This window comes from Gymnoscopelus braueri (genome assembly GCF_963280865.1).
Source record: "Gymnoscopelus braueri genome assembly, chromosome: 4".
In the NCBI taxonomy this organism is placed as follows: Eukaryota; Metazoa; Chordata; class Actinopteri; order Myctophiformes; family Myctophidae; genus Gymnoscopelus; species Gymnoscopelus braueri.
In genome coordinates, this window is record NC_137605.1 from 21,548,189 (window position 1) to 21,563,106 (window position 14,918).

A 14,918-nucleotide genomic window follows, 5' to 3' on the forward strand; every position below is an offset into this window, starting at 1 on the left:
CTTTGTGCAAAACAACTAAACATCCCATATGTTTTTGGATGTTCATCTAATTATAATCGCGACGCTGCGCTCATGCACAGTGCAAGGGGTTTGGGGTTTGGGCATAGAGGTTATCCACTTCACTTCAAACACCACTGAGCAACTTTCATTGAAATGAATAGCTAGGGGCGGGGCAGTCCGCCCTCTAGATATATTAACACTGGTTGCCAACCGTCCCGTATTAGCCGGGACGCCCCGTATTTTGACCTAAAGAGGCGCATCCCGTAAGGGGCGTCACTTGTCCCGGGTAAGATGCATATAAAATATGTTTTTTTCTGTGCGTGCGCCAGGCAGTGCATCTGTCTGCCTGCTTATGTGTTTGTTTGCTGTATACGAAGGGCGCTAGGACCCTGGGGGTGCAGTCAGGGGTACTTGGGTGTGTGTGTGTGTGTGTGTATGTGTGTGTATGTGTGTGTATATGCATGCTTTTGAACTCCCTGCAACGCTCTGGACCAGAGCTACTGTATGTCAGAGGGAGTTTTCATAACATGCTGGCACAGATATGCTTAAGTGGGCGACACGAAATAAAGGTGCATCTAATATTGCTCTCGAAAATAAGTTCCTGCATGTGAGGTTACGTTAGTATATCATACTAGCTTATAGTTAGTTAGACACGGACTGAGCCTCAACAGCATGGACTGCACTAACCAGCTGAACAGTGCAATGTTTAATGATTCAAATACTGCAAAGAAAATCCAAGGCTGATATGATAACAGCTCCAATTGTGTTTATGTGTGTGTGTGTGTGTGTGTGTGTGCGTGCGTGCGTGCGTGCGTGCGTGCGTGCGTGCGTGCGTGCGTGCGTGCGTGCGTGCGTGCGTGCGTGCGTGCGTGCGTGCGTGCGTGCGTGCGTGCGTGCGTGCGTGCGTGCGTGCGTGCGTCTGTCTGTCTGTCTGTCTGTCTGTCTGTCTGTCTGTCTGTCTGTCTGTCTGTCTGTCTGTCTGTCTGTCTGTGTGTGTGTGTGTGTGTGTGTGTGTGTGTGTGTGTGTGTGTGTGTGTGTGTGTGTGTGTGTGTGTGTGTGTGTGCGTGTGTGTGTGTTTGTGTGTTTTTGTGTATTGAGTCAGCTGATTGATGGGAAAATAGCGCTGGGAAAATGGTTGGTTGAAGGATAACATTAAGTCTAATAATGATGCACCGTGCATGTTCACATCATGGATACTTTACAATTACATTACTTAATACCATTTTTCAAATATATATATTTTTAACATATTGGACAAAATAGCCAATTTTACATCGAGAAGAGGATCAATAGGATCAATATGAACATTATACAGTGCTACGCTCCTACCAATGACGGCGAGGAAGCATACAAAGACCAGTTCTACAACAGATTGCAGTCCATTATAGAAAAGCACCCAGAGAGAGACATCACAATCCTGATGGGAGACCTTAATGCCAAGATCGGAACGGACAACAAGGGGTATGACGATATCATGGGAAGACATGGACTGGGGACCATGAATGAAAATGGGGAGAGGCTGGCGGACCTGTGCGCTATGAACATCTTCGTCATTGGCGGCAGTGTTTTTCCCCATAAAAACATCCACAAGGCCACTTGGGTATCGCCAGACCACATAACCGAGAACCAGATTGACCACGTCTGTATCAGTAAGAAATTCAGGAGGTCCATGCAGGATGTAAGAGTAAAGAGAGTGCTCCTCTTCATGACGCTTCAGACCACCACCTCGTCGTAGCCAGTCTGAAGCTGAAGTTGAGAAAGAACTGTCGGCACACACAACACGACACAGGTAGGCTACAACACAGCTTTCTTGAGAGACTCCAGCAAGCTGGAAGAGTTCAGAGTAACACTCAGCAACAAGTTCCAAGTTCTACAGGAGCTGTTGGAAGAGGACGAGTGCACCCTGGAGAGCAGGTGGAAGGAGATAAAAGAGGCAGTAACATCTACCTGCCAGGAAGTGCTTGGCCCCAAGAAGCACCAGCACAAGGAGTGGATCTTAGGGGACAGTCTACGAAAGATTGAAGAGGAGGGAGAAGAAGGCGGCAGTGAACAACAGCCGGACAAGAGCAGAGAAGGCCAAGGCAGAAGGAAACAAGCTACTAAAGAAGAGCATCAGAGCAGACAACAGAGCCGCGGGAGGGAAGCCGGGCGGGGAGGGTGATATTGGTCGTTGCACATACTCCTAGGGGCTGGGGCGGCACCTGTCAGCGGGGTGTGTTGGGTGGGAGGAATAACACGAAGGCCCTATACGTCCTCCTGGTGGGGGCTCCTCACTGGCAGGTGAGCCAGTAGGATACAACAGCAGCGACAACACAGAAATGTGTGTGGGGAGGAATCAATTGGCATAACGATTACATTGTGGAGAAAAAGGGGGTAACAAATAATTGGCTACTCTAAATAAAAGAAAAGAAAAAGAAAAAAAGAAAAAAGTGTTATTCATGGAATAAATTATAAAGAGAAATGTTATGCTGTAGCAAGACTCATACCGAACATTACAAGAACATAACAAGTCCACATGTTGGGCGTGGTGTCACTAAATTCAGAGTGGTAACTTATCTGCTTGCTCAATATTTAACACTGCAGAGTCAGGGGTAAAAGCCACTGTGTGTGTGTGTGTGTGTGTGTGTGTGTGTGTGTGTGTGTGTGTGCGCGCGCACGTGCGCGTGCGTGCGTGCGTGCGTGCGTGCGTGCGTGCGTGCGTGCGTGCGTGCGTGCGTGCGCGTGTGTGCGTGTGCGTGTGTGCGTGTGAGTGACAGAGCGACACAGAGAGAGAGAGAGAGAGAGAGAGAGAGAGAGAGACCTTTAACCAAACCTTTGTTAACATTCTGTTTACACTCAAACAGATCATCAGGACATTCCTACCCATTCAAGAAGATTTGACAAAAAATATAGTTATAATATATCTAGAGGGCGGACTGCCCCGCCCCCAGCAATTCATTTCAATGAAAATTGCTCATTGGAGTTTGAAGTGAAGTGGATACCTGTAGACTAGGATACTCTTTCACCAGGTGTATGGATGGAAGGTAATAATAGATGAACATCCAGAAACAGATGGGATGTTTAGTTGTTTTGCACAAAGGCAACATCTAGTAATTCCTATTTACTAAGAATAATATACAGTGGTGTACATGGTGGTCGTACAGATAACACTTTCTTAATGACTAAAGGTCAGAAGTTGAACCACTTCAAGATCGAGTGCAGACAGTCAGGTGCCTTTTACATCACTTGAACAATTAATCTGAGACAAGTTGTTGAAGAGTGATGGATGTATAGTATAGTGACATAATGTGAAAGAGTGTACATGAATGGCCCACATTTTTCCACACACGTCAATGAGGAAATCTCTCAAAAGCACGCACACACACATACACATACGCACGTGAGCGGCACCCCCAGGGTCCTAGCGCCCTTCGTATACAGCACACAAACACATAGGCAGGCAGACAGATGCACTGCCTGGCGCACGCACAGAAAAAAAACTATTTCATATGCATCTTCCCTTTACCCGGGACAAGTGACGCCCTGTACGGGATGCGCCTGTTTCGGTCAAAATATGGGGTGTCCCAGCTAATACGGGACGGTTGGCAACCAGTGTTAATATATCTAGAGGGCGGACTGCCCCACCCCTAGCTATTCATTTCAATGAAAGTTGCTCAGTGGTGTTTGAAGTGAAGTGGATAACCTCTATGCCCAAACCCCAAACCCCTTGAGCTGCGCATGAGCGCAGTGTCGCGAATATAATTATAGATGAACATCCAAAAACATATGGGATGTTTAGTTGTTTCGCACAAAGACAACATCTAGTAATTCCTATTTACTAAGACTAATATACAGTCTGGTGGTCGTACAGATTACTTTCTTAATGACTAAAGGGTCAGAAGTTGAAACACTTTAAGATCGAGAGCAGACATTCAGGTACCTTTTACATCCCTTGAGTTGTTGAAGAGTGATGGATGTATAGTATAGTGACATAATGTGAAAGAGTGTACATGAATGGCCCTTTTTGTTACTTTTTGTTTTGTTACTGTTAAGACAGGAAAGAAACAAGTGTTTAGAGTTTTAATAGTTGGACATTCAAAACAGACATCCACAGTTTGGATATTCTGGTGTTGAGAAGATGATATACTTTTACACTTAAGATTCAGAGAACATGAGACCATCTTCCACCCGCTGGGTCTAATAGTTACAGCCTTTTTGATTCTCTTCCAGCACCACTTCTCCTACAACCTCAAACTCCAGAGCCCTCCAGTTGAGCACGTTCCCTGGGGTGAAGTTGAGATCGTCCATGTACCGATGGATCTCACAGGGCGAGAGGACATAGTCCCACATGTGGACGTCAGACATCATCCCAACAAAGGACTGAGTAGCATCAAACCTACCACCAAAAGAGTCCTGCTCCTGTAAGCATAGAAGAGAATCAATATTAGAGGGAGCATTAACAATGAAGTTTCATGTACCCAACATAGACTTTGGATGTTATATTGTTTTATTTGTAAAGAAGACCACCTGAAGGCTGAAGGAAGGTAAAACCTAGTGTTATACTGTATAAGAGGAAACAGTAATGGTAAATTCCATAGCTACACCATATTAATTTAGAATTAAATGAGCCAATAACTCTGAGACATTGTAAATATACAATATACCTAACTATGTGTTATTGTATCACAGCCATCTGATATATCTAATACAAAAATAATAGATACTCTTTTGAAGCTGTACAACACTACCTGTCCTAATAGGATGCTAGGTGTTCCTTTGATGGCTGCAGACCTCAGTAATTTCCTGGAAGTGGGTCTTCCATCCAACCACATTTGTCCCAGTCCAGTTGTGTTATCCCAGGTGGCACACAACTTGTGCCAGGTGTTAAGTGTGTACTGTTGCCCGCCAAAATTTGCTGGATTTGGACTGGCGTTATTAAGGTACAGGTCAATCTGATTCAGAGTCGTCGACTTAAAGATGAGGAATGCGTTATCAACGGAGGGAAGAGCCATGGAGAACAGGGGATGGTGCCTGGTGAGGTCTGTAAAGGACCTGAAGGCAGATGTAAACTTATTATTAAAATCAGCATAGTGTTCTGGTTAGTCACTTGACCTTTCAGTATAATCATAATATTCAGAGTCTGAATCTGGATATCTCCACCAGGTGCCCCTGTCCGTGTGTCTGTATGTGTCTGTATGTGTCTATATGTGTGTGTGTGCGTGTGTGTGCGTGCGTGCGTGCGTGCGTGCGTGCGTGCGTGCGTGCGTGCGTGCGTGCGTGCGTGCGTGCGTGCGTGCGTGCGTGCGTGCGTGCGTGCGTGCGTATGTGCATGTGTGCGTATGTACTTGCGTGTGTGCGTGCGTGTGACGCTAAAACAGGCCACTTTACATTTTTGGCCTATAACTATTGAACTATAGGTCGTACAATCAAGTACATTGCCTGGATTACTTGGATCATGATGCAACTTCCCATATAGGCATGTCAATATCTGCCTAATTACAATTTACGCCATTTAGAATTTTCTTCAAAACATACTTTTTGCAACTATTCCTACAGTTTTTTGTGTGTAAAACTCACACAAATCAGTACACTGCATCTCTGGAGTCATGTTATGAATATATCATTCATATTTTCTATATTCTTTTCTATTCTGATTCCATTCCATTCCATTCTAGGATTGCCTTCTAGACTTTGCAGGAGGAGCCCATTTAAAAAAAAGAAAAAAAGAATCATCAAAACAGCCCCCGATCTACCCCAATTTGAATCACACATTGATGGACACACATGGGGTGCCCCAAATTGTACAACTCACTGTTCCATAAACAAGTAAGACGCGCGAACGCTGGAAGCGAACGCAGCTCGAAAATATTGTGTATTTACGGACTTGTATTTCACCGTGATGGGGAGAGAACATTGACATTGTGTGTGTGTGTGTGTGTGTGTGTGTGTGTGTGTGTGTGTGTGTGTTTTGCAGGCTATTGTGCATTTTAATCAGAGCATTGTCTAAATTCCTGCACTCTGGCGCACTCTGGCGGCTGCACACAGGCAGTGCACGCACGTGAGTCACATGGGGGCGCGAGCCAATGAGAGCGTGGCTGCACACAGAAGCTGCACACAGAGACACACACACACACACAACCCGAGCACGGTTACATAGTAAGCTCCACTTGGTCGGGGGCGCCTCCTTCCGCGTTCGCAACCATGAACACAACTTCCAATCATCCCAAATCACTTTCACTTGTTAATATAGGGGACACCACAAGCACGAAACGTTGTATGTTGTCTTTACCGTTTCATGTTGTGTGATATAGGAACTTCACACTTACATTAATGTTAACTTATAAGGTTACTCCTAGCTCAACTATGAACTTACCTCAGGCAAACAGTCACAGCTGTGAATGTGTCTTGAGTTGTCATTAATTTCACGTGAGCTGTGTTGGTCTGCTCTGGGAAGGTGAACATTTTACCTGAAAGGTCTAAACAGAAAATGACAAATGAAGATTAAAATTGGCATCTGAGAAGAAACAACAATTATATTATATAAAAGTGGCCAAAGTGACTGACATGTCCTTTGATTATTTTTTCCCTCTTAGAGGCATCCTACTGATCATTCCCACTAAGCAGGGGTCACCAACATGTCCATGTCCATGCAGGAAAAGAGCAAAAACAGAACTGGACAAGCAAGTAAAGCTGAACATAAATCGAGGGAAAGTGTTTCAAAGTGTCAAATAATAACAATAAAAACGGTAATAACACTACACCGTAGGGCTGCTCAATATTAGGAACACAATACGTGATGCGATGATGATATGACTCATGATAAGTAAACAAATATTGAAGTATAGTATATACAGTTTGAATATCTTTCTGCCCTTGGTTTTCTACTAACATAGCACCCAGAAAAGGAAAAGGTATATGCACAAACTGAAAAGTAGAAGAAGAAAGAAATCAATTACTGTATATTTCCATTCCAACAAAAGATGGTTTTACTGAAAACATTGCACCTTGCTACAGCTGCTATTTGACAATGAATATACCGAAAACTTATAGCGATACAGTTTGTCACTGCTCCCCCTAAAACGTTTTCTTCTAATCCAAACAAAGATATCCCTTATACCTTGAAAGTTGAAATGTGATATGTATATTGCTTTTGTGATATGTGTATTGTGCATGTTGATATTGCGATGACAATTAAAAAGTGACTTTTTAATCTGCTCTGAGGAAGGCTGCGGCCGAAACGCGCTAGCGTTCTCGCAATAAAATGAGAAACTACATCTGAGCCACTGTTTTGCAGTATTTCTTTTGGAGTGCCGCTCTTTCCACTTAGGTGGTTTTTGATTTGAGTTGTATACATAGCTGAGCACCCACTGCCTAAACTAAGAAGGTATCCAGAGGAAGCGCAAGTTTTTCCTTTCTTATACATTTTCGATATCGTTGCCATAATCCATGGAAAGCTTCGATCCACAGCCTGGGGGTCTGCAATCACCATAAGACCTCCAACCTAAAAGTCTGCTCACCTCCGATCAAAGTTACGAGCCCTTGTTTGCATCAAACTAGTTGTGACACTGCATTCCTTTAAAAACCTGTCATGCCCTTCTGAGTGCATGACAGGTGATTATCTAATCACTCCTCATGTATAGTAGCCTACATGTCTGGTTTGACTCTCACCTTAAGTTTTCCATTGTCCATTGGCATACCTTACATTTCACCTACGCATAGTCTAAGATTTCCTCATCAAGATAGAATACCTGTTCACCTTAATGGAAAACACAATTATTGAAGCTTCCCTGATAAACAAAAAACAACTTGAGCTCCTCCTGTCCTCAAATAACACTATTCTCTGAAAATAACAACCATATGACCTATAGCAAAGTAACAGCTGGGACCCCTATTTACTTGTAACAGAGTGTTTCTACATTGATAGAAGCACTGACTGTACTAAGACCCAATTATTGAAATCCCAAACACACTTGGACCATGCCACATTTCATGTCTGTATCAGGACCGCACATGCCAGCATACAGTGGATGACTCTTTAAGCTGCATTCACCAAAACTACTGACTATGTGTTGCTTAATGAGACCTGTTGCACAAGATTGTCCATCAGGACAGAAGTGACAACAGGCAGTCTAGATGTGCTCGAACCGAACCATGGGTGCATATCATGAGACTATAATAACCCTCAGTGACAATCTAACCCTGAAAGTGTGGGTCCATTTGGTTGCTTTTGTACACACTCAGTTACAATTGGATACATTTACCTTGTATTGTAATGTTTTACTTTGCTGTTAAGCACAAACCCAAACAAGTGGGTTTTAATAAAATATTTAACCAATGAAAAGTAATAACAAGCGCTTTTGAGTAAATAATAACTACATTGGATCTATTGGAATACAGGTTCTTATTTCCTGAAAAGTGTTGGACATACAACGTTTCCAACCGACGCATTAGACGTTCATTAACAATAATGGATGGCACTGTAAATACCTGGCATCGAGGAACAGTAAGAACAATTAAGAGGAAAGTAATCAACTCAAATTAAATGTAGGGCAAGTGTTTTTTTTTTTTTTCAAATAAGTGTTGAATTGCTTTATATTCTGATAGCATTGCTATAGTGTTTGTAGTAACCGGGGTCTCCCTGTCTCTCCAATATTTTCAGGTTGGGATCCCATTCAGGAGTATACAGGATACACGATAAACTGGTGAAATTGGATGGACACACAGAAATGAGCAGACCCCATTGGAACTGGAACACTATCATATTTAAGCTGATAAATGGGTAGCCTACTCTCTCCTGATTGAAATTGGCAACCCACCGGAAAATGTATTTTATTTATTGAAGAGCTGGAGAGATGCTGAGATCCCGGTTACAAACACTCTATAGCAATGATTACCAATCATTATATAGAACGTTATCCTTTTAACAAAAATATTTTAGTTTTAACCCCAAAACTTCACTTACCCTACCTTTAAGGAGTAAATGAAATCTATCCATCTATTTGTTCCACTGTGTGTCTATGTGCCTGTCTTCCTCTCTCTGTATGGCTGTGGGTCTAGAACGTTACACTGCAACCAAAATCATTTATTCTAATTAAGTGTTGTAGGCCTACCTTGTGGAGTAGCATCACAAACCGCCAACATCACAAACAGCAGGAAGAACTTCATCTGGCATGAAAGAACACAAACAGATACCATGAAATATTATTATATAGGATTAAATGAGCTACTGCCTGAAGGCCTGTATGAATAGCAGACCACAAATTATTTAGCTGTGTTTGTCCTTATAGCCTGCTGTGACTACAGTGTAAAAAGTGTATTAATTATAACTCATACAATCACAGTAGCCTAACAAACTATTCTGCTCATGTCTTGACCTTACCTTGTGCTGATCTGTGTGAGTGTCAGGTTGTTGTGTGAGATAGTGGACTCATCGCCTCTTTTATACTTATTTCATCTGGGTGGAGTATGTGGATATGCAGGTTCCTTGTTCCTTGTTCCTTGTTCCTTGTTCATCTGGTTCCTTCCTTTAGAGCGTGAAGACTGCTACTTAGCATTGGCATTATGAAAGTAGTCTGGTATTACTGTAAAAGTGTTCATAAGCCCTCGGGTGGCACAGTGGGAAAGTCCCTGCCAACCACCACGGAGGCTGTGGGTTGGAATCCACCGTGGTGCATTTGTCGGCCGTCTATGCGAACACAATTGGCCCGTGTTCGGGGGAGGGAAGCCGGGCGGGGAGGGTGATATTGGTCGTTGCACATACTCCTAGGGGCTGCGGCGGCACCTGTCAGCGGGGTGTGTTGGGTGGGAGGAATAACACGAAGGCCCTACGTCCTCCGGGTGGGGGCTCCTCACTGGCAGGTGAGCCAGTAGGATACAACCGCAGCGACAACACAGAAATGTGTGTGGGGAGGAATAAATTGGCATAAAGACTACATTGTGGAGAAAAAGGGGGTAAAAAATTATTGGCTACTCTAAATAAAATAAAATAAAAATAAAAAAATAAAAAAGTGTTATTCATGGAATAAATTATAAAGAGACAGGATTGAAATGTAATTTTATGCTGTAGCAAGACTCATACAGAACAAGAACATAACAAGTCCACATGTTGGGCGTGGTGTCACTAAATCTAGAGTGGTAACTTATCTGCTTGCTCAATATTTACAGCCTGCTGCTCCGTTGCTATTTTTCAGACATGCTAAGGGCTAACCATTTCAGAACGCCGGCATCATGGGTAAAAGCCACTGTGTGTGTGTGTGTGTGTGTGTGTGTGTGTGTGTGTGTGTGTGTGTGTGTGTGCGTGTGCGTGTGCGTGTGTGTGTGTGTGTGAGTGTGAGTGACAGAGAGATCCAGCGAGAGAGAGAGAGAGAGAGAGAGAGAGAGAGAGAGAGAGAGAGAGAGAGAGAGAGAGAGAGAGAGAGAGAGAGAAAGACCTTTAACCAAACCTTTATTAACATTCTGTTTACACTCAAACAGATCATCAGGACAGAGTTATAGTATATCTATCGCCCGCAGCTATTCATTTCAATGAAAATTGCTCATTGGCATTTTAAGTGAAGTGGATACATGTAGACTAGGATACTCTTTCACCAGGTGTATGGAGGGAAGGTAATAATAGATGAACATCCAGACACAGATGGGATGTTTAGTTGTTTTGCACAAAGGCCACATCTAGTAAGAATAATATGCAGTAGTCTGGTGGTCGTACAGATAACACTTTCTTAATGACTAAAGGTCAGAAGTTGAACCACTTCAAGATCGAGTGCTGACATTCAGGTGCCTTTTACATCACTTGAACAATTAATCTGAGACAAGTTGTTGAAGAGTGATGGATGTACAGTATATTGACATAATGTGAAAGAGTGTACACGAATGGCCCTTTTTGTTACTTGATGTAAAGACAGGAAAGCAAAAGGAATTTACAGTTTTAATAGTTATCACATTGGACATTCAAAACAGACATCCACAGTTTGGATATTCTGGTGTAGAGATAATGATGTACTTTTACACGTTCAGAGAACATGAGACCATCTTCAACCCGCTGTCTAATAGTTTGGATTCATCTAGTTTTGAGATTAATTAATGACAGCCTTTCCGATTCTCTTCCAGCAACACCCTTCCTTCGGTCTCAAACACCAGAGCCCTCCAGTTGAGCACGTTCCCTGGGGTGAAGTTGAGATCGTCCATGTACTGCTGGATCTCACAGGGCGAGAGGACATAGTCCCACATGTGGACGTCAGACATCATCCCAACAAAGGACTGAGCAGCATCAAACCCACCACCAAAAGAGTCCTGCTCCTGTAAGCATGGAAGATAATCAATATTAGAGGGAGCATTAACAGTGATGTTTCATGTGCCCAACATAGACATTAAAGCAAACCATACTATACTACTTTTCTGTACTATTTTTCATATTTGTAAAGAAGACCACCTGAAGGCTGAAGGAAGGTAAAACCTGGTGTTATACTGTATAAATTCCATAGCTACTTGAGCTGCTCATTGAAAACAGGAACCATTATTCATTCAGAATGAAATGAGCCAATAACTCTGAGACATTGTGAATATACAATATGCTCATTTAAAACAATAATTTGATATTTTTATTATTAATTACCTACCTATTTGTTATTGTATCACAGCTAACATCTGATATATCTGATAAAACAATTATAGATGCATGATGCCCTTTTGAAGCTGTACAACACTACCTGTCCTATTAGGATGATTGGGGTTTCTTCGATGCCTGCAGACCTCAGTAATTTCCTGGAAGTGTGTCTTCCATCCACCCACACTTGTCCCAGTCCAGTTGTGTTATCCAAGGTGGCACACAACTTGTGCCAGGTGTTAAGTGTGCACTGTTGCCCGTCAAAAATCGCATTTGACAGCTCAATCTGAGTCATCCTCTTAAAGATGAGGAATGCGTTGGCATCGGAGGGAACAGCGATGGAGAACAGCACGTAGTTCCTGGCGAGGTCTGTAAAGTACCTGAAAGCAGATGTATAATTATTATTTTTAAGTTCTGTAAAGTGTTCTGGTTAGTCAGTTGACCTTTCAGTATATAATCATAATATTCAGAATCTGAATCTGGATATCTCCACCAGTTGCCCCTGTCCGTGTGTGTCCGTGTCTGTGTCCGTGTGTGTGGCTGTCGGTGTGTGTGTGTGTGTGTGTGTGTGCGTGTGTGCGTGTGTGCGCGTGTGTGCGTGTGTGCGTGTGCGTGTGTGTGTGCGTGTGTGTGTGTGTGTGTGTGTGTGTGTGTGTGTGTGTGTAAGTGTGTGTGTGTGTGTACAGTTAATCTGGATGCAAAGTATGCAAACCTCCACTCAATTATTATTAAAGCATCACAGCCACTGACTGTGATCCGATCCATTTTAGGATTTCCTGCTAAACTTTGTAGGAGGAGCCCATTTCATGTACACCCATATGGGATGCCCCAAATTGTACAACTCACTGTGCCATATATCATGAACCCAACGTCCAATCATCCCAAATCACTTCTTCTTGTTCCAATAGGGAACAGCACAAGCACGAAAAGTTGCACCAGACTGACAGTCCTGCCAGGCAACCCAGACTGCCAGAGATCTGTGCTCTGAGGAACGCACTTTTCTAATTACAGATCTATGGTGTATGTCATCTGCTGTTTCTGCAGTAGGCTGTCTATACTGTTTCATGTTTTTGTACTGTTTGTGTGATATAGGAACTTCACACTTACAGAAATGTTAACTTCTAAGGTTACTTATGTAGCGCAACTGAACTTACCTCAGGCAAACAGTCACGGCTGCGATTGTGTCTCGAGTTGTCATTAGCTCTACGCGAGCTGTGTTGGTCTGCTGTGGGAAGTTGAACACTTTACCTGTAAGGTCTAAACAGAAAATGACAAATGAAGACAAAAATGTGCAGAAGAAAAACAACTGATCTGCTCTTAAATGATACCGTCTGTGCTTTTACACTGTTGGCTCCTGTTGGAATACAGGTTCTTATTTCCTGAAAAGTTTTGGACATACAGTACAAGGTTTCCAATGAGTAATGTAGGCTCTTGAAACGCATTAGACGTTCATTAATAATGGATGGCACTGGAAATGCCTGGCACAGAGGAACAGTAAGAACAAAGAGGAAAGTAATCAACTCAAATTAAAGGTAGGGTAATTAATATTTTTTGTTGTTAAAATAAGTGTTGAATTGCTCCATATTCTGATAGCATTGTTATAGTGTTTGTTAAAGGAGTAGTCCACCCAAAAAATGACTTATTTTCTATCAATTACACACCCCATGAAGCCTTGAATTCATGGAGATTGTTTTGTTTTTGTCGTATTCCTAAGCCAATAATTTGATGACCGGCGGAAAGATGCTAATGTATCCGGTAGGAGACTCAAAAAGTCTCCTTTGAGTCTCTTACCGGAGAGACCGCCGGTCATCAAATAATTGGCTTAGGAATGCGACAAAAATCGCCATGAATTCAATGCTTCAGGGGCTGTGTAAATGATAGAAAATAAGTAATTTTTTGGGTGAATTACTCCTTTAAGTAACTGGGGTGTCCCTTTCTCTCCAGCTCTAAGTAAACAGAAAAAAACATTTGCAGGTTGGGATACCATTCAGGAGAAAGAACTCATACAGGATACAAGATACAAGATAAACAGGTGAAATTGGAAGTGATGGAACACTATAAAATGTAAGCTGATAAATGGGTAGCCAACTCTCCTAATTGAAATTGGCAACCCAACTGAACATTTATTTTCTATTTATTGAATAGCTGGAGAGATGGGGAGACCCCGGTTACTGATCAAACACTATAGCAATGGTTACCAATCACTATATAGAGCTTTAACCTTTAAAAAAAAACATTTTAGTTTTAACCCAAAAATATCACTTACCCTACCTTTAAGGAATAAATCAAATATATCCATCTATTTGTTTATGTGCCTGTCTTCCTCTCTCTGTATGGCTGTGGGTCTAGAACGTTACGCTGCAACCAAAATAATTACTTATAATTAAGTGTTGTACCTTGTGGAGTAGAATCACAAACCGCCAACATCACAAACAGCAGGAAGAACTTCATCTGGCATGAAAGAACACAAACAGATACCATGAAATATTATTAAATAGGATTAAATGTGCTACTGCCTGCAGGCTTGTATGAATAGCAGACCACAAATTGCATTTCTGTGTCTGTCCTTGTAGCCTGCTGTGACTGCAGTGTAAAAAGTTTATTAATTGTAACTCATAAAATCACAGTAGCCTAACAAACTATTCTGCTCACGTCTTGACCTTACCTTGTGCTGATCTGTGTGAGTGTCAGGTTGTTGTGTGAGATCGTGGACTCATCGCCTCTCTCATTTATTTCATCTGGGTGGAGACTGTGGATCTGCAGGTTCCTTGTTCCATGTTCGTCTTGTTCCTTCCTTTAGAGTTGCGTGAAGACTTCCTTTGTCCTTTCCATTGGATATTAGTAGCTCATTGTGTAATAGGATTCACGTTGAACTTTAAAAAATGTATCATGTAGCAAGTCCCTGAATAGCAGGCATTTAGAAGTGGCTCATGACATTCATTAACTTTAGATACTTAAGATGAGTATTACGGAAGTAGCCTGGTATTACTGTAAAAGTGCTATTCATGGAAAATGGATGTCATTTTACGCTGTGGCAAGACTCGTACCAAACAAGAGAATAAAAAGTCCACATGTTGGGGGTGGTGTCACAAAATTCAGAGCGTGACTTGTCCGTTTGCTCTATCTGCTCCATTGTTATTTTTCAGACATGTTGTCTAAGGGCTAACCATTTCAGAACGCCTGAGTCATGGGTAAAAGCCAAAGCAGTGTGTGTGTGTGTGTGTGTGTGTGTGTGTGTGTGTGTGTGTGTGTGTGTGTGTGTGTGTGTGTGTGTGTGTGTGTGTGTGTGTGTGTGTGTGTGTGTGTGTGTGTGTCTAATCTAAGAGTTAGTGGGGG

General features: G+C 42.5%; 2 protein-coding genes across 2 annotated transcripts; both read right to left on the reverse strand.

Annotated features, from left to right (window-relative positions):
- Positions 1-4,046: 4,046 nt before the first annotated feature.
- On the reverse strand, positions 4,047-14,268 carry LOC308084761 (mucosal pentraxin-like). Its single transcript, XM_080427619.1, has 5 exons — positions 14,248-14,268; positions 13,979-14,033; positions 6,354-6,456; positions 4,729-5,032; positions 4,047-4,399 (listed from the first exon to the last, which is right to left on the reverse strand). The coding sequence occupies exons 2-5, from the start codon at positions 14,031-14,033 to the stop codon at positions 4,178-4,180; spliced, it is 684 nt and encodes a 227-aa protein (XP_080283745.1). The 5' UTR covers positions 14,248-14,268; the 3' UTR covers positions 4,047-4,177.
- Positions 10,869-12,817, reverse strand: LOC308084762 (C-reactive protein-like). Its single transcript, XM_080427620.1, has 3 exons — positions 12,737-12,817; positions 11,686-11,962; positions 10,869-11,275 (listed from the first exon to the last, which is right to left on the reverse strand). Exons 1-3 carry the CDS (start codon positions 12,778-12,780, stop codon positions 11,057-11,059), a joined length of 540 nt encoding a protein of 179 aa, XP_080283746.1. The 5' UTR covers positions 12,781-12,817; the 3' UTR covers positions 10,869-11,056.
- Positions 14,269-14,918: the final 650 nt, after the last annotated feature.